This window comes from Balaenoptera musculus, chromosome 7 (genome assembly GCF_009873245.2).
Source record: "Balaenoptera musculus isolate JJ_BM4_2016_0621 chromosome 7, mBalMus1.pri.v3, whole genome shotgun sequence".
NCBI classification, from domain to species: domain Eukaryota; kingdom Metazoa; phylum Chordata; class Mammalia; order Artiodactyla; family Balaenopteridae; genus Balaenoptera; species Balaenoptera musculus.
Window position 1 is genome coordinate 44,596,408 of NC_045791.1, and position 25,315 is coordinate 44,621,722.

The window sequence follows — 25,315 nt, forward strand, 5'->3', positions numbered from 1 at the left end:
AATAGATACTCTTTAGCCTATTAGCTACTAAAATGTTCAATAAATCTGAAATAATAACAACAGAATCATGGGTGTTTTGCACATTTTTTAACACATTCCCCAAAATAATTATAAGTATTGATAAACTACTTACATGAACATAGTTTTGTTTAAATGCACCATTTTTCACTTGAGAGAGATAGTTTTTAACATACATGAACTTATAATTAACTACCACTACAATGTCTTTCTCAGGACATGTCACTTCTGTGAAGCTGCTGAAAATAAATTTGGAAGCTGCATCTTCATACACGCTGTGTTACATTTAACTAAGAGCTTTTTACATCTCAACCAAGAAGGCACACAGATATTCCCAGTGTCTTTCTCTTTGGAAAGCCTGTAATTATGACTTCAATCTATATATGAATAAATGTTAAATACTTGGCCCAAGGTCAAATAGGAAATCAAGGTAAAATCAAAAGAAAATAGCCGTTTCCTTGATTTAATTTCAGTTTTACCCAAAACTTGGTGTTTTCTTGGTCCTTAAATATCCACAAGAGAATCTAATGAGAATCATAACTCTCTCCTCTAAATAATGCAGATAAATGCATACACACTTTTTTTTTTTATGATCTCAGAGGTCGAATAACAAAATCCTTCTCCTCCAACCAAAACCCCTCCATTAACCTCCTCTAGGATTCCCTAGGATTAGTTGACTCTTAATATTCCTTCCAGTTTTGAGTTTCTTTGCATGTATATTTATACTAACCACAGTTCACACAAAATTATAATGATCACAGCTACATTTCTACCCCTATGTCCTGAGGGAATGGGACTTTAGAAAATGGTTTTACCAACTTTTCTAAATTGAGAAAACCTCATCAATCCAAATTATTTCTCTGTCTCTCTCTGTCTCTGTCTCTCTCTCTCTCCCTCTCTCTTTCTCTCCTCTGGGAGCTGATTCTTATCTACTAGAGTTTGGAAGAAAACTATTATGCTAATTTTGACATGAAACAATTTTCTAACTTAAGAATATACCTAGGGATATTAGAAACAGTAATATTTCTTGCAGAAAACCAACTATGTCTGAAAAGTTCTCCATATATTCCCAATCACTTAATTTCCTCACAATTACAAATTCCCAATCATTCCCTTGGTTTAATTTCTCATCATTTCTACAAATTCTTAGAACTTTGACTACTTAATAATTCCACGACTAAAATCCAGTTAAATATAAATTAGAAGCATCTTACTCTTGCTTGGTTCTGCTTAGCTGAATTATAAACTGAAAAGCAGAGAAAAATTTAAGTTCCAGCAGTCATGCAAATCAGAGAATATAGTGGGGTAAGGAGAGGACATATGTGCGTGTATATGGGGGGAAAGTTGTGAAGGCTACGAGCAGAGATATTTCCCCTCACAAAGGATTAGGGGTGCCGGGAGGTATCTTGATTGGATCCCTGAAAGAAGACTGTGCAAAAGGGTTTTGGGGAAGCGTTTTCAGGAGGTATGCCTATAAGGAAAAGAGGAAGGCAAGATTGGTAAGAGGAAGTAAAACTGATATGAAAATGTAGCTAAAGCTTCAGTCAGTCCTCCTGGGGGCTGTGGAGCTGGGGTAGCCCTTCAGAGTTATGCCAAAATGAAGTTAGTGTATCTGGTTTTTATCTCCCTGTTGCAGCCAGTCACTGGCTACAGCTACCCCATGGGAAGGGCCATGACCTTGGGTAATGCAGATCCTCGCTTTTGATGAGGGGTGGAGCTGTCTCCTGCAGTGGCCAGTATTTCCAGCAGCTGTCCCCGCCCTGAGGAAGGTGTCTGAGGCACAGTGCCTATGGTACAGATGGGGAAGGATAGCCAGTTTGGGGTCTGAAAAAAAAGTATGATCTGACTAAGTCTACTATCAGCTACTATCAGGCAAAATAAGAATTCATGAATCAATATCAATGTACCTTTCTATAATCAGGGTATTCACAAGTCTGACATTTAAATTGGAAGCCTTAAAATCACTGTGGGACTTTTCTCCAACCAAATAGCTCTGGATGTGCAGAGAAATATAAATTGAATCTCTGAGTCAGAGAGAGCAGCAGATCAAATTTGATGGGAGAAACAGGGAAGATAATTGACATATCTGACTTTTCTTTTTAGGAAGAAATTTCCACAGAGGCACCCAGCAAGGAGATGTCTTTCTTACTAATGTGTTAGGAGTATATGAGGATGCGCATGGGCTGCTAGAGCAACCCGTAATATTGTCAAAGAAGGCAGTAGTTAGCTGTTAGACTGGGGAAAAAAAAATAATTCAGTGTGAACTCAGTACTGACCTGGCTAACCTGATTAGTGGGTGACCCATGGGGCATTGCGGCCAGTGCGGTCCTGGTGTTAGTGACAACAAAAGGTCACCAGGGAGTCCATCGACCTGGTAAACCTGCAGCTAAATTTGGGACCCTTTAAAGGAGCAGATGTGGTCAGTAAGGCCTTGAAAGACTAAGACTCCTTGGACATTTCCTAGGGCGAGAGATACCAGAGAAAAAGCAACATCTTACAATAAGGCAGTAAGTATAAGACCAAATAGGAATCTTGAAGCAATGTGAGTCCTGACCCAGTAGCACAGGACAAGTGTGTGGAGATCAGGAGAAGTTACTGCTGTAGCAGGAGTGAGAGTAATCATAGGAACTGTAGCAGCAGCAGAGAGCTTCTGGAACAAGTTCACAAATGTTGATGATGTCTGAGAGACATTGCTTCCAACCTAGCTGGGTCATCATGAGAGCAAAGAAGCAGAAAACACAGGTTTAGAATAAGGGAGATAAGACAGAAAACAGGACAGGCTGGTGGACTGCTTTTAGCCACCCAAGGTTAAAATCCGTCCATGAGGAGGCATTGGAAATTAAAGCAAACACATCAGTATTATATATACCTAATTAGTTTTCATTTCTATGTGATAACGGCTTAATAAATCAATGTATGATCTACCATACTGCTATTTTGCTTCTGTTTTATAGAATTCTTTCTTTTCCAAATGCCAAGTTAAAGAGTCCACTCATGTTGTGTGAAAGTAGTAACATCTTTACCTAGATTGACCCAAGATGACCATGTAGTTATTACATTGACAGGGACTCTTTTGATGGAGTGTTCCAAACACAAATGGTACAGACGCCAGTTACCCACATGCTGTATGAATAGGGACTGTCCCTGATTTGGGTGTTGCTAGGTAACAAATTCTTCCAAATGGTATGCACACGGGGTCTCTGATGTGGACATGCTGATTTAGGCCATCATTAACATTCATTGCTAACGAAAGGATAAAGCATATTTTTTCAACTATGAGTAATTTTCTTGATCTTAGAAATATGTATTTTGCCCAAATCCTAGGGAGGAAACATGGCATAAAGTTGATTGCAACTTATGACTGAACTTTTCTCAGATTTCTTTCAGCAACCATATCATGGTTCCTTTTTCTACAGCAAATTTAATCTTTAAAAAGAGGAAACTTCCAAACACATGATAATAGTAAACATTAGTTATGTTGTAAAGCCTTTAATTAAATTCATCTGAATAATAGATTGTTTCTATAGTAATGCTTGCTGAGTGGGAAACTCTGTATTACTACTGCAGCTCTTCATCTTTAAAGAATGACTTTCAGCTCCAATGGAGAATAGCAAAAACATTGTGAATGCCCTTTTATAAACCAGCTATACAGAAAATTTCTTTGTTCCTTAGCTTGAGGTCTGAACACTGAAATACAAATTAGAGGGAGTAAGGTAGCTATTCAGGCAAATATATTCTTTATGTGTCAATTATTCAAAATATTGAGTCCAAAGCATATGAATGCATTTTTAGTGGCTTAAATTAGCTAGATAATTGCCTAAATTACCAACTGTATTTTTGTGTATAGACTTTGCTTCAGTTGAAGCTTTTAGAGTAATTCAAACTTTTATTTTAGTAAGCATAAAGGTAAAAATTCTCTTTTGATTTGGAGAGTATAATTTTAATCATTTCAAAGATAATGGAATCTCCTTTATAATACCTTAATGAAATGAAATGAAAAAGTACACTTTGGAAAATAACTGTGAGAATAAGATGCTATAGAAATTTAACTTTATTTTACTATATTTTTACTTTTAGCTTCATTTAAAATTTATCTTTATGGTTTTATCTAACCATTAAGTAACTTAGACTAGTAGTTCTCAAACTCCAATGCATATCAGAATGACCTGAAGGGTTTGTCAAAACACAGGTTGCTGAATTTCTGTGTTTCTGAATCAGTTGTTCTGGTGTAAGGCCCAAGAACTTGCACTTGAAACATGCTACAAGATGATGCTGATGGTCTTTTACTCTTGGAGAATCACTGACTAATATGCATTCAGTATGGAAAAAACCCTTAATTACTCAATATAAAAATAACACTCATAAATTTATACATTCTACAAGTATGTATTGGGTACTTACTATTTGCCAAATGTTGGGGATATGGAAGAAAACACAACAGCCCTCCTATGAACTGGAGCTTAAGTGTTCCTGGCTACTTTAAAAAAGGTAGGCTTCCTTAGTTTTCCACAGCTCTCACCTCTCTTGCTCTCTATATTTATTCCTGGCCTTCTTTAGTCATTTATGTTTCTTGTCTACTAGGCAAACGGATGTGCCAGTGTGGTAGTAGAGACAGGTACGAGGTATCATCATGTCACAGGGGCAAGAACAGGAAAATCTATCTGGGTGAATTAGGAATTCTCCACAGGTAAAGGGTCCTTTGGAGAAGGTATGCTAGAGAAACGAAGGCAGTCTAGTAGAGAGGACACTATGTTATACAAACAAGGTGGTATAAAATGTATGTGGCTCCAAAAAACCACCACTGAAATATGGGATATGAGGGCGATGGCTTGGGGGGCACGCTGTGATGGGAGAAGAGGCTAAGGAGGCATCTGAGGCCATAACATGTGTCTTTTGCTTAATGCACAGGGTTTTGGAGTTTTATAATTTTAGGCAATAGAGAACCATGATAAAGAATATAAACAGTGGAGTATTATGATCTGATGTACAGTAGTGGGACATGTGATCCTGAGGAAAAGAAGCTGAAAGCAGAGATACCAATTTTGAGATCACTGTGTCAGATGTGTTGAGGGCCTGAGTAGGTAATTACAGTGGGCTGTATGAGAGAGATATTCAGGAGGTGTGCCTGAGAGAATTTGATCACTCTTCGGTTGGGAGAAGAGAGGCTTAGAGAGAAGGAGAAGTTTAGCATGATGCCCAGGTTTCTGGCTTGGGTGGCTGGGATGATGACACCATTCACAATGTATGAAGAGCAAGAGTTTTTTTGTTTTTTTGTTTTTTGTTTTTTTTCTTAAATGAATTTATTCATTTTATTTATTTATTTTTGGCTGCGTTGGGTCTTTGTTGCTGTGCGCAGGCTTTCTCTAGTTGTGGCGAGCGGGGGCTACTCTCCCTTGCGTGGGCTTCTCATTGCCATGGCTTCTTTTGTTGCATAGGCTCTAGGAGTGCAGGTTTCAGTAGTTGTGGCACACAGGTTCACTAGTTGTGGCACACGGGCTTAGTTGCTCCGTGGCATGTGGGATCTTCCCAGACCAGGGCTCGAACCCGTGTCTCCTACATTGGCAGGCGGATTCTTAACCACTGTGGCACCAGGGAAACCCGAGCAAGAGTTTTTGACGGAATAGAGTAGATGGTAATTGGGATGGAAAGGCAAGTCTTAGCTTGAAAATGCTAAATTTCCAGAAATATTAAAATCTTCCAAAAAAAGATGTCCAGTGGGCAGTTGGATATATGAAGTTATAAGTAATTGGAAAAGTCTAGAGACAGGTGTGGTCTGGAGATACTGATTTGAAAGGGAGCCTTTATCCTGTAGGTCACAGATAAGTTTGCCCAAGCAGGGTGTACAGAGAAGATGACTAAGAAGAGAAGAATACTAACAGCAGCTTCTGGGGGATAAACAAACAGTGTTTAGGAGTTTCTTGTTTAAGAGGAACAAGAAAATGGTACTAAAATAGCTGTCACAGAGATCAAAAGAAGCAAAGGAGTGTGGTGTCATGGAACATAAAAGAACCGAGAGAAGGGAACTGAATTTAGCACAGTACCTTCAACCTAGAGGATAACATTGAGAGCACAACATAGAAAGCTCATTACAGTGGGCAGAGGAAGAAAGGAAATAAGGGAGATGATGAGTAGGTGTGGAAAATCCAAATGCCTGGAAGAAGAGTCAGGGGACAAAAGTGAAGAAAGCCAAGTATGAACAGCAATAAGGAGAGTTGAGAACTGTGGCAAACTGGGGAGTACATACCATCTAGAGGTGCGGTCAGTATTCTCTTCCAGCTTATTGCAAATGTGTGGCCACATACTCATCTTTTTCCAAAATAAGCTAGATTTTTTTTTTTTTGGCTGTGCCGTGTAACTGCAGGATCTTAGTTTCCCAACCCGGGATTGAACCCGGGCTCACGGCAGTGAAAATGCAGAGTCCTAACCACTGGATGGCCAGGGAATTCCCCAGAGATCGTAATTTTAGGTGTAATTTTCCAATGTTTAAATGTTGGCAACACATTTAACTAATCGAAACTTTGAGAAAATATTATTTGATGTAAACAGAATGTATCTATTGAAGTATAGGCTATTCTCAGCAGCATGAGCGTGAGCAAAAGGGAAAGAGCCAGTAGAAAACATAGCTGAGAGAGGGGCATTGGTAAGGACAGATTTGGAAGGAATGGCAGAGGGAGTGGGTTTCAAGTGGAGATGTGGACCCCAGTTAAGATTTGCCTCCAGGGGTTGAGATATATTTGTTGAGGGTGGGCTGATTAAGGGACTTCTTGCCCAAGCCCTCCCCTTGCTCTGAGGTGTGGAAGGGGAGGTGATTTGTCTGACAAAGGAGGTGGATTTGACATGAGAGTCATGAAAAGCCTGGTGAAGTTTTGAAATACTTGCTAAGGAAAAGAGATGAAAAGTACCTAAAAAATTAGGATCTCATGTATAATTTTGACTTGTAGCATAATCATTTATAAATTAATAAATGATAAAACTCAGTATTTTTCTGTGACTAAAAAGGCTTAACTTGGGCCTGTTTTATTGTTGGGATATGTTTCAAGTTTAGTAAAATGAGAAAACTTCATGGATTTTTTTGACCATGATGGAAACAGTAAATTAAGTAGACTTAAACAAAAATCTATTTTAAATTGATAAGAGGAATGAATGTTATTCGTTAAAATTTATTTGGGGATATGAGCTTAAGGTCAACATTTATAGTGGCTCAACTGACTCTTTGGTTTTCAGACATGATAAGAACATAGAATGCATTAATTTTCTGTTGGGTTGTATATTGTTAAATCAGGAATTTTTTGTTTAATTTAGGTCCCCCCCAATCCCCTTAAAGAAATTTTTAACAAATAAAAATGTGTATGTGTGTCTGTGTGAACCAGACTGGCGATCCTAGATTTCTGCTATAAAATAGAAGAAATATGACTTAAATATACTTGTAAGTAATGTAAAATAAAACTTTTAAATATTTTATTCAAAATAATGAAAACAAAAGCCTCACACTTGACAATTAACTTTGAAATTAATAGTGTAAGCAAGGACACATAATTTGGTTATCTTTCATGTTGTGCAAATATTTCATAGAAATAGATATTAGAGCAGAAAAAAAGAGAACACATCTTCCCATTGCTCTTAGTTCCTTTAGATGTGGCCCCCTTTTAGTTGGTAGTAAAAGTAGAATTTTCTCTTCTACTCAGTATCATTTCCACTTTTCAGATTGCAGAGTTTAAACCATCAGTGAGAAAACGTTTAATTATATCTTTTATTTGGTATTTATATTTATTATGTAGTAATTAATCAACTCAATTGTGCAGTATATATTAATTTGATCGACCTATCAGAATAATACTCTCTCCCGTACTTGCTTCATTCCAGGGCACTTAAGACATCTATTTGTGGCTGGTCCTATATCTTCGACAGAGATTAAGTTTGTGAAAAATGAGTTCTTCCCAGAGAAAGCTGCTCACTTTTGCTGTGCTGTGTTCCTGACCCAGAAACTAGATATTTGTACTGAGAATTGATCCACCTTTTTATTCAATACAAGTCTCTAGGTTTCCAGAATTTACTCAGCCAATTGATCATAGTGCCTTTTCATGATGCATCTTTTCTATTGTGTACTTAGCTCCTTTTCTATTACTTAATATTCTCAATTTAATACTTCATTTCTTTTTCATGTAAGTTTCTTATAGCTCCTTCACATTTTTTCCCTTATTTTGTCTACATTTCAGGAGAGGCAGTTGAATTTATAGAAACCCACATCATCTCAAACAAACAGTAGCCTCTCCTCATTACTTTCACTTAAGTTCCAACACAAGGGCATGTCTAGCCCCCCAGACACACACACACTTACACACTCCTTATTTAGGTAAGAAATTAAGCTTTTTGAAAGTTGAGATGTTTCTGCAAAAAAGGGTGTATCAAAATTTGATTTGCTTTTATTTCCTTTTTGAGTTATTTGTTTTAGAGGCTACCGACGGAGCAACAATGTTTGAAATAGCCAACATGTTATTTCACACAGGTAATAAAATTATACTTTAAGAAGAAAAAGGAGTTTTCCAAAGATCAGAAATGATACAAAGTAGAAATTGGATAGTATCAGAAGCTACCAAATATAATTTGTCTCTCCTTAACTCTTCTGCTTGATTTAACAATCACTCCTCAAAAATTGACACCAAGTAAAGAGAAATTTAAAGCATATAATGACAGGAGGTATAATCGAAACCAATATAATGGTTGTAAATAATAGGCCTTTGTAATGCTCTGGAAACAATTTTATCTGCATATTTGTACTCTCTCTAATGATTCCCTATATGAGTGACAGCTGCAGTGTAGGGAAACCATTCATGTTCACATAATAAGAAACAATCTACTGAATTTGCTATGACTTGCACAAGAGATGCTATTTTAATCATAGTATAAAGTTGCATAGATTATGTATGATACCTGGGAGGCTACTGTATAGATTGTCTTCCATTCAAGAAATCAAAGTTTCAATTCTCCGTTTGTATTTCAGTTTGAAATGAATACTTAATTTTTTAAAAATCCCCTTTTTTGTCATACGGCTGATACACTACTCCCTTTTTTACTCCCATCCAACTTGATGGGCCATGAAAAACAGCTATTTTGGGGGGAAAATGAAGACTTTTTGAAGACAATAAAGAAACAAACCTAGGCTTCCCCCAAACAAATTATCTCATTGACATTCACTACCAAAATACAGGCTGACATTACCTAAAGTATACTCTCAGGAACCATTCAGTAATGACTAAGTTTGTTAGTAGAAAATATAAAGATATCAAAAACAGTCATCAACTTAAAGGAACAAGTCTTTGGTATTACAATAGTTTTTTATAGTACTTCAATTTTGTTCTAAACATGTCACCTGGGAGACTGACAGATTGGTGGTTTTAATAGAGAGTTTTTCCCAAGTGTGATATTGCTCAGAATAAAATATTCAAAATATTGGAATTGTATTACACTAATATATTCGTCCCAATATTGCCTTAACAGGATACTGTACTGTCATTTAGACGTACCTAAGGCAGTAACTGACACTATGAGAAATTTTCAGCTGGAGTACATTTTATTTAGTATTAATTCAGTTTACAACATAGGCATTTGGGACTGTGTTTTTTATTTTACATATATTTTGCTATCTGATTTCCATATAGTATAACAATTTCTTTATGCAAATACTACAGTTTTGTGATAAGGCTTCCAGCTTCCCACAGACAATGACAGTAACTTAAATTTTCATTTGCTCATAGATCCTCCTAAAAACCACAGAGATCAATAAAGGAGGCAAATAAAAATACCCATAAACTATACCTAAAGAGTAATTAGAGAAAGAGACATTACAAACTTTAATTTACACGTAGTCAGGGAAATAAATGCCGAAGACCAGCAGAATTGGCTAAGAAGAGTACACGGCAATAGTCAGGCAGAAGCTAAGTGGAAAAAGTGGTGGGGGCGGGAGTTCAGAAGTCTCCTTAGAGTAATGGAACACATATCAAATAGGGTTTACCCTTGGGAGAAGAGGGTTTAACACTGAGTGAGAAATACTGAGAGAAGTTCTGTGACCTTAATGGACAAAGCATTCGTTACTAGAGAGACAATAGAAAGTGGCTAGAAAAGTGCACAAGACTCCAGATATCAGCCTTGGAAAAGCACTACATCTTGGAGAGGGGGAGGGATATTCAAAGGTGGAATTATCCCTTGGAGGCTGGGAAATAAGGAAGCAGATAAACATAAGTTCCCCTTATTAATATAAGAGGGGACAGAATAATCAGAAGACAGAAACAAGCAAACAAACAACAAAAACAGGCAGTGCCATATATTTTAAAGAACAAGTAACCCCCCTCCCCACAAACCCTCCAAATTTACAAACTCCTTGCTATATATGAATGAGACTTGGAACTGAAAAATTTTATAAGGCATGCAAACAAGACCTATTCCCTTTGCCCCCCACCCCAGATTTCTTGCTAGTGATGGTCCAGGAAAGTCCTTCATGAATAGCTATAAACAAGAATACTATAATATTCATACAAAAATATCATAAGAGAAAAACAGGAAATGGGAATAAAAATGTACTTTGCAGAGGAAAGTGTGCTAAATATCTGGTTATGAAACAGAATAGATATATAACATCCCAAAATAAATTTTAAAAATTTAAACCAGTAATTAGAGATATGAAATAAGATTATAAATTAGGAACTCAAAAACATAGAATAAAAACTGGACAAATAAGAAGAAAATGCAAAGCAAGAACTGAAAGAATACAGGTACTAAATTCAGGAAAGAAAAAGACAAACTCATCTAAAAAATTAAGATACATTACAAGCAAACCACAAGAATAGAGGCTAGAAATGAGAGATGCTAAGAAAATAAAATAGAATAAAGAGAGAAAAAAGGACCAGAGAGAAAGTGATGGATATGAAATACAGGCAAAGAAGGTGCAACATCTATATTATTTGAGTCCCTGAGGAAGACAAATAAACCAAAAGAAATAAAATAAATATTAAAAATTATAATTCAATAAAATTTCCTGAACTATAACATGAATTGAATGTACATATTGAAAGGGCCCACCGTGCATCCAGGAAAATTGACTTAGAATGTCAAATCCAGACATATGCAAGTAATAGTTTTGGACTTTAAAAGTCTGTCTTGGTTTGAAATTGGAGTATTAAAATCTACCACTATTAATTTATTTCTGAAATTTTCTGGGACTTGGAAAATTAACAAAATCCCTTACAAAGGGCAGACAAGTGGGTTGGCATCAGATTCCTCATTAGCAAGATTTGATGCAAGAAGAGAAGAACACTATCTACCAGGTTCACAGGGCAAAAAGTGTGGGCCAAATATCTTATATCTACCCAGGCTGTCCTCCAAGTGTGAAGGCTATAGAAAAGTAGTGTTGATTTACTCATGAACATTTCCTGAAGAGGTGAACTTGATCCAAGAAGTTATGTTTGCGGAAACTTTGACAAAAAGACAAGTAGTGAGCATTGAATACATTTCACTAGAAATTTAAGGCCAAAACAAAAGTGAGAAGTATGTAAATTACCTCCTCTGAGAAGCTAGAAGTATCACAACCAAACAAAATGGAAGGAGAAGGAAATATAAAATAAGCTCATTGAGTGCCTTGTTGGTAAAAACTGGGAGTGAAATGATATAATTTAAACTGACAAACTGAATGGTAGAAGACTAGGCATACTTAGGAGTGCAAAGATACTAGCTGAGCTGGATAATTTGAATAGTCCAATCTCTGGAGAAAAAAAATTGTTAAAAAGCTACTCCACAAATAAGTACCAGGTTTAGATGATTTTACAGGGGAATTGTACTTAACTTTTGAAGTCCAGATAATCCCCAAACTATTTAAATGGTTATGTAGAGTAGAAAATAGAGAAGAAACTCCAAATTATTTTCCTAAGTAATTATAACATTGATAATAATACCTAACGAAATTGCATATACATATTCAAAAATTGGAGAGCAATTTCCCTGATGAGGATCGATGCACAATCCTAAATTAATTTTAGATGAAAAGAATTCAATTCTACAAGATGAAATACATCATGTCCAAATGTGGTTCCTTCCAGGGATGTAAGAATAGTTCCATGTTAGTAACTCTATTAATAAAATTTACCATAAAAATAAGGAAACAGAATAGCACACTCATTTCACAGATGCTGAAAAGGCAATTTACAAATTTCAACACCCATTCTTAATAAATACAAGTCAATGGAAATTTCTATAAAATTATAAAACACATTCCACTCAACCACATGCCATCATTTGAATTAATGGGAATCACTGGTGGCATTCACACAAAATTCAGGAACAACTGATGTTCACTCTCAGTTTCTTTTTAATGATATGTTGGAGGTAATAGCCAGCACAATTAGACAAGAGAAAACTATTAGATGTATAAGAATTGGAAAGGAAAATGTAAAGTAATCTTTATTTGATATTATAGAACATTTGAAAAACTCAGAACAGTGTATAAGCCACTGCAAACTAAGAAAACTCACTAAGATAGACCATAAAATTAACATACTCAGAAAAAATCAGTAGCCTTAAAAATTATTAGAAGATAATAATTAAAGAGAAGATCCTATTTATAATAGCAGCAACAACAAAACATGTTAAATGTCAAGTAGCAAAGTAAACAATAAGGAAAAATTTTAAACACTCTTGAAAGACACAAAAATTGATTTAAAAATGATAATACATATACATATTCCTGTATAGAATGACTCAACATCATAAAAATGTTACTTTTCCTCCAATTAATTTATAAAATTAATCTGAATCCAATAAAAATACCATAGGGATTTTTTTTTATCCAGACAAGTTGTTTCTAATGTTCATGTGGAATATGCAACAAGAAATAACCTTAAACCCTGAAAATTAATATTAAAGGGAGTATGTCATATGAGGTTAACTGTATATTTAAAACAGTGTGATTCTCAATGACACAGAGACACAGATCAAGAGAACAGAATAGAAAGACCAGAATATACTCATGCACATAAGAAAGTTTAGTATGTGATAAAAGTGATATCTCAAATTACTTGTGAAAGACAGACTTTCTTAATAAATGATGTTAGAACAACTGGAAAGCCATTGATAAAATGACAAATTAAATTTATAACTTGCACTATAAACCAAGCTAAACTTAAAATGGATTAGAGATCCTAAAAAATGTCTAGAAAAAAATATGAATTTATTTACAACCTTGGAATGGAGAAAGCTTTTCTAATTATGACTCAAAAATTCAGAATCAACAAAAGAAAAGGTTGATAAATTTAGCCACATTACAAAAAAATAAAGGCTTTGTGTGACAAAAATCAGGAAAAAGATAAAAGACAATTTGCCTGGGAAGCGATTTGCCACTTATTCCACAATTTAAAAGAAAAAGACAAAAAAGTTGAAAATGTATACAAGAAATGGACAATTGATAGTGCTTAAATATGTGAACCTCACTCATAATAAGAGAAATGTAAACTAAACTAATTGAGGTATTGCTTCTCACTTATCATGACAAAAATCGAGAAGACTGACTCACTCTGTTAGCAAGGCTTTGGAGGAAAGATATAATACATTGTATTATATACATTGTATATACAATATTATATACAATGTATATAGAATACATTGTATTGTATTATATAATACATTGGTATTAGTGTAAAATGGTTCAAACCGTAAGGAGAGGAGTTTGGCAGCATCTAAAAAGATTACATATTCATTTACCCTTTGACCCAGGAATATCACTTATAGAAACTTACTCTGAAGATAATTTTGTCTAAGAATGTACATATACACATGAAAATACATATGCACAATTCATTCTGCCATTATTACAATAGCCAAAATTTGGAAACAACCTAAATGTCCATCAGTAGGGGACTGGCTAAATAAGTTTGGTATAACCAAGTCAAATGGCTTTGAAAGCAGCTGATCACTTCTGTTAGGCACTGATGGGTAATGTCAGCTATGGCTTTTTTATATACAAAATTATTTTACTTAAAATGCAAACATATTTTGAGAACTGAATCAAAATGAAGCATGTATTAAAATTACTACAGTAGCAGGGTATCAAGAGTATTACGTTGCCTTTTACTTACGGTTTACAGTTTTGCCTGGTAATATTGTATTTAGCCTCTCTGGGGAAGCAGAATTTTCTTCATCTGTCACATATTCAAAATTAATGATGAACATCATAGCCACGCCTTCTTGGTTTTTCACTGGAATTATGTGAGTGTTACAAATGAAAGTAGACCCTAAGGAGATAAAATAAGTGTAAGGTCAAAAATATGCCTTCATTTTGGAGTGTCAGTAATATCAAAATTCTAACAAAGCCCTATAGAATTTTCTATCCTAAATGACCACTGAAATTCAATTAAAATTTGATTTTTTTATTTCATATTTTATTGCACATGTATTTACGTAAAAATGAACAAATTTCCCAGAAAGATTTTACAGGCAAATTCAAGTACTACATTATGGAAAAACGGAATCAAATCTTATTTGTTTTTATACTCACCACTTTAATAATAATAAAAAAAGACATACTCTTTAACTTTCTAGAAATATAATATATTTTGATTAATTCTGAATCTATATAAAATATAGCTCTATAAATAATTAAGATAACTCATTTTTTCTCATCCTGAAATAATCTCAAATTATTTCCTTTTTCTTCTTTAATTTCTTAGACATCAAATAAAAAATGACTGACTCTGTCTTAAACATGTCCTAATAATTCTTTCCTTTTTTGTGTAAAATTCACAATGCCCAAATCACAATGATTTTGTTTGGTTTGTATTCTGTTAAGAACAAAACTTTTATCTATATTATTGTGTTAATTTGATCTTTTTAACTGGGAAGATGATATTCTTTTAAAAGCACAATTATAGGGCTAATAAGATACATTTTATTAGAATCTCCTGGAAATGAAATGAACAAAGGGATGACTCAGCTTACAACTAACCACTGCCATCCATCCTTGAACAGAAAACCCAAGATCCAAGATTTAGAGAAGACAGTCAAGAAGCTGACTTCTTTTAAATCAACTGACTTCTGACTGACTTCTTGGGTCTGACTTCTAAAGCTGAGTATTCCCTCAGAGCAGTTTCCTCACACATTGACCCTCTGAATATTTTCTTTAGTTGTGGTGATGGAAATCTCACAGGTTAGGGATTTATTTGGGTTCAAAAAATATTGTTTTTTTTTTTTTAATTTGGATTCCATAGAATTTTCACGTCACAAGATATTCTTTTTTTAAAAAATTTATTTATTTATTTATTTATTTTTGGCTGTGTTGGGTCTTCGTTTCTGTGCGAGGGCTTTCTCTAGTTGCGGCAAGCGGGGGCCACTCTTCATCGCGGTGCGCGGGCCTCTCCTGTTGCAGAGCACAGGCTCCAGACGCGCAGGCTCAGCAGTTGTGGCTCACGGGCCTAGTTGCTCCGCGGCATGTCGGATCTTCCCAGACCAGGGCTCGAACCCGTGTCCCCTGCATTAGCAGGCAGATTCTCAACCACTGCGCCACCAGGGAAGCCCAAAAATACTGTACTTTTTAAAATGCAAAAACTTCAGGAAGAGTTCAATCATTTAGGCAATAGAGAGTATTTTGATTGCTTTCTCTCTTTTTTTTTTTCCTAAACAATTAGCTGGGACCCTTTTGCATCTTGAGGAGAAGGATGGTTCAATGCAGAGGCAGGATCAGAGTGGGAGCAAGATCTGTCTGGCGTGAAACTCCGAAGGGAGATGTGCAAAAGTGAGAGTGTCGCTGGCAAAGCCCACGGGGTCCCCAGGAAAAATAAGATGGAATCTAGGTGATTAGATAAGGTCTAACCTCTTCTTTTGTGCTTAGTCTAGCTTCACTTGATCATAGGGTGCCTCGGGCAGTGGCCTTGCACCCAGCACTTCAGACCAGAGTTCCTAGTGCGAAATGGCTGCGCCCGACACCTCAACTCAGTGGGCGGCGTGCAGAGCCACTGCGCCCCGGGCACTGCAATCTGGAGCCTAGAGGAGCCTTAGCCCCACCCCACTCACCAGAACTCCACCCCCCTTCCCCACTGTCGGGGGCCCTATAAAGCAGCCCCGCCCACAGCCTTTAGGGGCAGGGTGGGCGGGCGGGGGTGGAGGGAGAGCGTGGACTCTAAAGCAGGAGCTCACACCTCGTCTCCATGCTTTGATCAAAGAATAAACTTTCCTTTGCTTCTGAACCGCACTCAGTCTTCTATTGGCTCGAATGACATTGGGCAGGAGGACCCTCGTTGAGGACCAACTCAGGAGGGTCGGTAATAAGGGGACCTCAAGAGGCTGGAGACAGGGGCATTGAGAGCTCCAACGTCTACTGTGGATGCTAGTATTCCGAAATGGTGTTCCATGTATGCTCTCACTATTAAAAACAAAGTAAGTAGGAGAAAAGTTTCCTTTCTTCTCATCCCTGTGAATTGGCTCCTGCTGCCAGAGCTGAGAACAAAGGCTACTGCTAATATTGCTATAGATAGAGACATCACAGGTCGAAGGGCTTTTGGGGGTGGCCCTGGAGATCTAATTATTATTTATGAAATTGTTTCTATGAGTTAATGTGTTCCAATTTCCAAGGAACTGATTTACAAATACACTTTTAGAACATATACTCTCTGTAAGTTGGGGATGCTTATGTGCTAGTTTTGATTCAGATTTTCAAATGTGGATAAGCCTCCCCAGTTTGAAATGTAGACGACCTTATTCATAATTAATTTCATTTTTTTCTATAGATATGGCCATAGTTTTGCAGCTGTTGGAAAGTACGTTTTAAGAATGATGTGCTGCACCTTCACAGTCTTCAGCTACATCTTCAATTCATTTAATAAAATAGTTAGCTAGAGCAGTTGTCATAGTTTCCATGGTAACAAACAGGATGCCTTCAGTAAACAGAAAATAAGCAATTTAGGGCTGTTCCATTAGCACTAAAAATAGAATTGCTTCAGGCCAGGCATCACAATACAAAATGATTAAACAGAGAGTCTGAGGAGATGCTAGAAATAGCCATTATGTATTTTGCTAATGAACCAAAATACATATTGATTTTACCACTTAAAATGACATTTCCTGGATCATTTAGAATATCATTGTGAATTCACAGATTTGTTACTTCACAGTTTCAAATCTTTCAACATTTGAGGTTTACTGCTGATTGTACAATAAAACATAAAGCACAGATTTTTGAGAGATCAATAAATAAAAGATGTAGGGATAGAGATCTAATAGGTTTGTAATAGGGCAGAGTAATTTTGCTTTCAGTAATAAGGGACAAAAATCCTGTCTTTCAATACTAATGCTTGTACATTTACTGTCCAGTGTAAAAAATCATACAATTATAGTGCTTTATAAAAAAGTTTGGCCATGTGCATTGGTTCCATAGCATATTGAGTAAGTGTAATTAATCTAGGATTACCGCCCACTATCATTGTTCCCTGCATGTTTCTATTGAGCAATATATCTCCTTTAAAGTCAACTGAAGACTCACATTTACATTTTTTTCTCTTTTAGTTTTTGGATTTAATGTCTCCATCAATCTTGCATAGACTCCTGGAAAGCAGATACTGAAAGGAGATATATGGAATTTATAAGAGGAGAAGAATCGAATACATTTTACAGTGCAAAAACAGTTTAGCTTGCATAATGCTACAAACTCCAAGTTCTGTTAAGATACTATTTTTGTAAAGTAACATTACTCTAAAAAGTCATTACTGTGTGTTCCTAAATATTTTTCTTGAATGCAACAGTGGGAGCAAGAGAAATGGAAGCATAACCCAGCAAATACTAATCTAGCAATGAAGACAAAAATAGACACTTTCAATAATGTATAAATAAGAGAACTAAAAAAAAAAAATCTGGAAATAAAAAGTTCAGGCCTTGGTGAAATAAATCTTGTATTCAAATGAAATTAATAATGTTTTTTTAAGAAGCAGCTTATTCACAATAACATTATCCAATGATTATAAAATTATACATGCAATTATACTAATATTAGTTAGACTCAGGTTCATTTCCATGTTTTGTCTCCTGAGTGAAAACATTGTCAAAGTGGGAAAGGCTGCTTAGAAGGAACAGTGCTAATTTTAATAAAATGTTTAGAATGTTAATTTTTAACTGTAGCCACAGAGCAAGCAAATTCGCCGTAATCTGAATAGTTACTCCTTTATTAATTAACTCCTAGGGGCATTTTTAAATAAAATACCAAGACTCTTCCCTCTGAGCTGCTTGAAAGATGTTTTATTCTACTGTTTGTACTCACGGGGTATCCTTACCCTGAAATCAAAAAATGTCTACTGAGAGCCTAATATTGGGTCAGGCACTGGTCTGAGTTCTCAAATGGTAATGAGAAGAACAGCAGTGAGAAAACAAATCAAGGTCTTGAACTTGTAAAACTTATATATCCTACTGGGGGAGACATAATTAATAAACACATATATCAAGTAAAAAGAAGTACAATGACGAAGAAGAATGCAGAACAAGGTGGTAGATGATGACAGTGGTAAGAGAATGCTTCTCCTGCAGAATGACATGTAAGCAAAGACATTTAGGAAATGGGGAGGTGGGCTATGTAGCTCTGCCAGTGCAAAATCCTTTAGGTGGAAGCATGGCTGTGAGCTCAAGGAACAGTATGGAAGCCAGCGTGGCGGTTGTGGCGTAGGACGGGCTTGGACAGTAGGTAAAGTTAAAGGGGAAGTAGGGAGCCACACCTTGTAGATTGTGGGGAAAGGATCAAGGGTAGGAGGTTGACGCTGGCTTCCCATTGCCTTCTGACCTGAATTGGGAACTGTAATTTTAGAAGTGAGACCGTTTGTGTAACAGAAAGTAACCAGAAGGCTTTATTATCTGGGAGTGACCTAATAAGGGAAGGATCTGCCAGACACCATCCAAAGTCAGTGGGGAATTACTCCGCGGAATAAAGTTTAACGGGACGATGAAAAATAGACGTAAGCTGCATTTTGTTCATAGTCCGAGCTTTGCACTGTTCAGTAGAACTCATACGGGTGTAAAGTTCTTAGAACAGTACCTGGCATGGAGCAAAACTCAATAATGTGAGCTATTACTTTTGCCTCTTGTTGGAGGGTCTCCAGAGGGGCAAGTTAACTCTCAAGTCTATGTAATTTCCTCCAAGCTTTTACCATTCTTGGAACCACAAGCTACACTGTTTGCTTGTATTTCTGGGCACCAAGTGGACAAGTGGAGATTATTCTTCTCTGAGCTGATAGGTTTAGTGAATGCCTCAGAGTTTTAAATTCCTTTCTTTCTAGTAGATTGGGGTGGGGGGGGGGCTCTTTGAAGATTAAAAAAATACCGTTGGAGACCTGTCCTAGAAGTAAAACTAAACATAGCAACCTTGGGATACAAAGGCCTTATCAAAGAGGCAGCATTGTTTTTTAAATTGAAGAGCCTATTAGAAAAGCAAAAAAGGACTGTTATACGTCTTAGAAGGAGAAAGCTACCCAGTCACAAATGACTAAGATATAGCCAAGTGGAGGCACAAGAGAGAAACAAACCAAATTTGTACTTGACTTCTCAGTATGTAATGTTTCCTTTTATTTCATTTTTTCAGAACCTCTTCCATCTTCCTCTGCTCTCTCCAAGTCTCCAAGATGAAATAGTATGAACCTCTTCCTATCAATGAGATGCATCATTAGATATATTAATTTCTCATAGAACTATTGATGACATAGTGGATTACCACTTTCTGGATAATTTTTTTAAGGGGAGTAGTGAAAAACCACAATTATCACAAGATGAGCTCTAATGTGGCCTCTATATAGAAGAAATATTTTGGTTGTGTGGATAAGACCTTTCAGATATCCCTCAGTTCACACCTTATAAGTCTTTGCTTGCTGATATCAATATCACTTTTGGACAATTTTTGACCTAAAGAACAGGAGAGGACCATCATGGAATCCTGGAACAAGACTCACCCCCAATGTGACTATACACGGAGATAAGGCCTACAAGGAGGTAATTAAGGTTAAATGAGGACATAAGGGTGGGGCCCTAATCCAATAGGACTAGCGTTCTTATAAGAAGAAGAAAAGATATCAGGAGTCTGCACACACAGAAGAAAGGCCATGTGAGGACCCAGTGAAAAGGCAGCGATCTGCAAGCCAAGAAGAGAGTTCCTACCAGAAACTAATGCTGCTAGCACCTTGACCTTGAACTTTGTGCCTCCAGAACTGTGAGAAAATAATTTTCTGTTATTTAAGCCACTCAGTCTGTGGTACTTTGTTATGGCAGCCTGAGCGAAGATGCCCTGAGGTGGAGCATGTCAGGGCAGGCAGCCAGTGTTGCTAAAACAGATTAAACTGAGAGGAAAGTGGTAAGAGATCCAGGTCAGGGGATCTAACAGAGCCGGGGAGTGGGGTGGGAGTGGAGGGTGGCTGAGGAAGCAGCACTTTGTGGGCATTGCAATGACTTGGGCTAACAATGTGAAGCCGTTGGATGGATTGAGAAGGGGAAGTGGTGGGCTCTGGCTGCTGGAAAGACATGGACACATGAAACATTTTTTGTTAGTTTGTCAAGTAACTTGGTTTACATAGACTAATAGTATACTGGAGCACAGAGTGTGAACTGGGAAGTGATAGACAAGGCTTGAGCCATAGGAGGTCATGTCCTGATGGCCTTCTATGTTCTTGAAATTCAGCTTTTGGTCTTGGGGATGCAGTGATTGTTTTAAGTATGAGAGTATCTTCAGAGGAAGTATTTTAGTGTACAGACTGAGGACATGGCTCTTTTAGGTCCTAGTGATGTGTTAGAGAAGTAATTTCAAAAGGTAGAGGAGCTATTTGAAGAGACAGAAGGCACATTTAGAAAGACTATTAATAACTCACACAATATCATATCAACAAGAATAAATGGAATAGGTAATTCCAATGAGCCCATATAGTCTGTTTGGCCTTGCGGATTGGGTCAAACTTGACTGCTTGTGGGAGGCAAGTCTTCTAATATTCGCCCATTCTCTTACTTCACCAGTCACCTGCTTAAACCTAAAGGAGTCTAGTGAGAGCACAAGAGGAGGAACTATGTGAGCTAACAAAAACACTTTATACAAAAACATTATTAACAAAAGAACTGAGCTGCGCCTCTGACAATGCATTAGGTCTAAAGAAACAAGCTTAACCTAGTAGTCACCAACATACATAGATTTAACGTAACAATCACCAACATGATTAAATTGAACAACTGTGAACGTATTTAGATAGTTTAGGTACTTGATGGAGTAACATGGGACTAGAAGTACCCTTTCCAAATTTCCAGGAGAGATTATATATATGCCTTTTATTTGCAAAATGAAGAACTAGCCTAATTTACACAAGCCTGGTTGTCACGCTCACACCCTGTGTGGTAGTATTAGCACTGAAATGTCAACAGCATGAATTGTTTATTTTTAATTACGTCTTATTTAAAACAATTTTAAACATTCAGAAAGTGTTGAGGCAGTGCCAGTGAGTAGTCAATTCCTTGGGTATGTAGCTCTGTGAGGTCCCTGGAATTGGACAGACATGGCTCTGCTGTTATTTGCTGAGTGACCTTGGACAGGTTACTTAATCTCTCCAAGACTTAGATTCCTCATCTGAAAAGTGAGGAAAGGAAGAGAGAGTACCCCACTTCACAGTATTGCTGGGAAGGTGAAATTAGACAATACATTGAAAGTACTTAGCATGGAATCTGGCATGTAGAAAGTGAGCAATAAACAAGTTTTATTGTTATTAAATGGAGTGGGAAAACCACTTTCTCAACTTGAAATGGTGGTTCAATTTCCTTCAAAGGTTTGATGATGAAATTGAGTCATTCAGCTGTTAAGGAACTTCAGAGATAAATCCATCAGCTTAATCCCCTTGTCTTCAGAGGAGAAAGTACATCAAACAGCAATTTGAACAGAATGAGAGCTTAGTAGATGGAAGATTCTTTTATCTTCTAGTGTCTTAAAATGTGTCTCCTTAACTTTGTAGTGACGAGGTCCTTAGTTTGATTCGCATATTTTTCCTGTCCCTGTGGACTGTCCTATTGCCTGTAAAAAGTATACTATATACCGGGTAACTTTTGTGATAACAGAACTCTGTCTCTTTTGGCAAGCTCCATAGTGTGAAGAATTTGGTATATAGTGGAAATGTGTGAAGCAATCTTTATTTCTGGATTTGCTCAAGAAGTACCATGATCAGTATTTGAAAGCACATTTTAGAAAGAAAGGTAATAATAATAGCTAACGTCTATTGGGTGCCAGCCACTGTTCTAATGGCTTTATGTGCCTTAATACATTTGCACCTTCACGAAAACTTGATGATGGTACCATTATCATTCCTATTTGCAGATGAAAAGTAAGCCATGCACAGTCTCTCCTTGCCCTTGATTTTGGGGCATTTCTTCCCCTTTCCATGACTGGGTAGAATACTTGGTTCCAATTCCTTCTTTATGCCAAGACCCTGAGTTCCATGATTTTTAAATCAGGTAAGTTCTAAGAGGTTTTTATCTTTTATAAGCAATGGCTTGAGAACTAAAATTCTTTTCACTTCTTTCTCTCAGTCTTGCACAGTCCTCCTGGCTTAGGCAGAATTCCCTTCTGCTACTTGGGAGGCAGGAAGGCATCATCTATTTGTCCAGGCTTGCCCAGCCCCACATTCCATTTGAATCCATCCAGTCATATACTGCCCCATGACCACTTTCCATCTCTCCTTCTTTTTATCAGCTCTGGGCTTTCTAAGAATAAAGGTGCTCCACTCTGCTCCCTCAATCCCTGCATACTATCTTTACTACTACTATTAACAACTATATAATTAAATCATGGCTACTATTTTCTGAATGTCTTCTATGTGTCACATGTTTCTCATGAGAAAACTTTATCTCAGAGAAGTTTCTCAAGTAAGTAGTAGAACCAGGCTTTGAACTCAAACCTTTCCAATTTTTAACTCTTTCTCTTACATCAGTGTTTCCCAAACAGTGAGATGTTAATTGATGCTACTGGAAAGGGCTTTCTGTTAATGATCCAGTTTGGGAAATGTTCCCCTCTAGAAGATGCTCAATGCACATCACTGTGTTAGAGGTTTTGAGAAGTTCTGTAAAAACAAGTATATATTTACTTTGTTTAATGCAGCACTTCCCAAATCAACTTGACTCTGAAATACTATTTTAGAGAAATTTGCAATAACATCCAGCTCCTTGGAATGCCATTGGAAAACAGTGAATTGGGTTAGCTCCCTCCCTGCTTTAAAGACATCCTTCTGAGAGGGAGGAAAGTAAATATCATAGGCCACCTAGATGCTTAAGTGACAGGGAACAAGGGGCTGAAGCAGGAGGGGACAGAGAATGGCAAAGGCCAATGTTACCTATGCAATACATTTTGCTTGGTGTTGGTCCAGATCTAAGCTCTCAGAAATCCAACTAAAATAGCATTGGCATATTTGATCACATATTTTGCAGCAATGGTTTTCCCATAAGCTAGAAGGTTACCACTAAACGAAATATGATAGAGCACTTCACAGACTAGATCCAGTTCATACTATTTGACAGAGATCAGGTTTTAGTGCACAGAAGCCCTCATTCAATAACCCATTACTATTCTGCATCAGATATTGCATGAGAAAACTCTGACATCTGCAAGGAAATATTTTCACTCTGTTTCCTCAGGAAGTCTTTCCTCTTCATTTTCAAAATGTGAACATATGTGAACTTACAGTTATTTGTTGACTCTCACTCCTTTCCACTGACACTTCCTCTGTTAACGTTAATGCTCAGGTGTTAGGTTCTCATCATACTTGTAAACTTGATTTTTGAAAAAAGCAAGTTTAATTGTCTTTCTAGACTTGATAAACCACTAAGAAATTATTTGGGAATTGAAATAAGGAAGAAAAACTCTTACACCTTGTCTGACTCATAAACTAGACTGTCTCTGTAGGTGTACTATTATGATTACCCACTTCCTAGCCCTGGTTCCCATTTAATTTTTGAGCTTTTTGGATTGAATTAGTGTATTGGGACATACAAGTGTTAGAACAAGCTGAGGCTGATTTACAGGCAAACCAAGTCTACGTTTGTAATCAGGAACTTTTGGGGCATGTTTATGACAATTTTTTAATGTTTTGTTGTTTTTACACCAAGTAAATGTTTGTTATTTGGTTCAAATTTTTTTTCATAAGACACACTCATGTTACCAAGCCTCTGATATACCTCAAGCAAGTCCATCCCACCAAACTGCCATTTACCCAGTAAAACTGCATTAACACTGAACCAACTGGACTGACTCAACATAAGAGCAAATCTGCACATCACCCTGGTATGTACACACTACTGTCAAGGTCAAACACAAGTAGAATCCTGAGGCCAGGCACCACCATGCGGATGTTGTTGCTGACGAAGGCTGTGCACGGCCATATGCCTGGTGTGCTGTGTGCAGAGTGTATTCTTGGTTGTTGGTTTGCTCTCACTGTGTTTGCACAGAACTTGACGGGGTTAAAATTAGGCTCTGTAGGCCTGTCTGGGACTAAAGTGATAGAAGCAGAAAAAGGTGAAATTGAAGATATTTCTCTAGGTAACTTAACCCTCCTCTCTTTTCACAAAATTTCCTATCCTGTTTGACCATTATAACTTGGGATTTTCATTTTTCTTTTTTAAATGCCTAGGCTATTTTTACAAAATAGCAGAAGGAGCAGAAAGGATGTCCTGTCCTGGAAACTAGTGAAAGCAGGGCTTTTTCTCCCACTGGCAGCGTTAGTGGGGAACTCCTGGGCTTTGACACCAGGCTTTGGGGCATGTGGCTACTACAGATGTTCTCTATTCCCGAAGGCTGCCAGAGGCATAGACTTGCAGCAGACGCCTTATGGAGGGATTGCTTTGCAGTGGTTCATCTTGCCCTGCATATATTTTTCCAGAAACAGTTGCACAGCTACACAGAGAGATGTTCTATTTAAAATTCACCCAGACCACACTTCTTGTTGCTTTTGTGTTTTACCCATACCAGGATTCATGACCAAGCCTAGTGCCTTTTCAAGATAGCAGAGTAGTGACTGCCATGGTCCAGCTACACACTGAGACCATAGAGAAAGATGTGGGGTGGGATGATCTGATTGATGCACACAGCAACATGTTAATCTGAGGGGCAAGATGTACTTTCTGTATCCATGAGAGAATGTATAGTGTAATGGTTAAGCATAAAGCCTCTGCATCTGATTGTCAGGGGCTAATTCCTGGATCTGCCACTTGGCAGTGTTTGATATTAGAATAAGTTACTTAAATGCCCTGAGACTCAGTTTTTTCCTGTCTGTAA

General features: G+C 37.1%; 1 protein-coding gene across 1 annotated transcript in view; it reads right to left on the minus strand.

Moving 5' to 3' along the window:
- KCNH7 (potassium voltage-gated channel subfamily H member 7) overlaps positions 1 to 25,315 on the minus strand; it is a 450,126-nt gene that overhangs the window by 137,877 nt on the left and 286,934 nt on the right. The window contains exon 3 of the mRNA XM_036858162.1: positions 14,139 to 14,294. Coding sequence (XP_036714057.1) covers positions 14,139 to 14,294 — 156 coding nt within the window. The remainder of the gene's footprint in view (positions 1 to 14,138; positions 14,295 to 25,315) is intronic.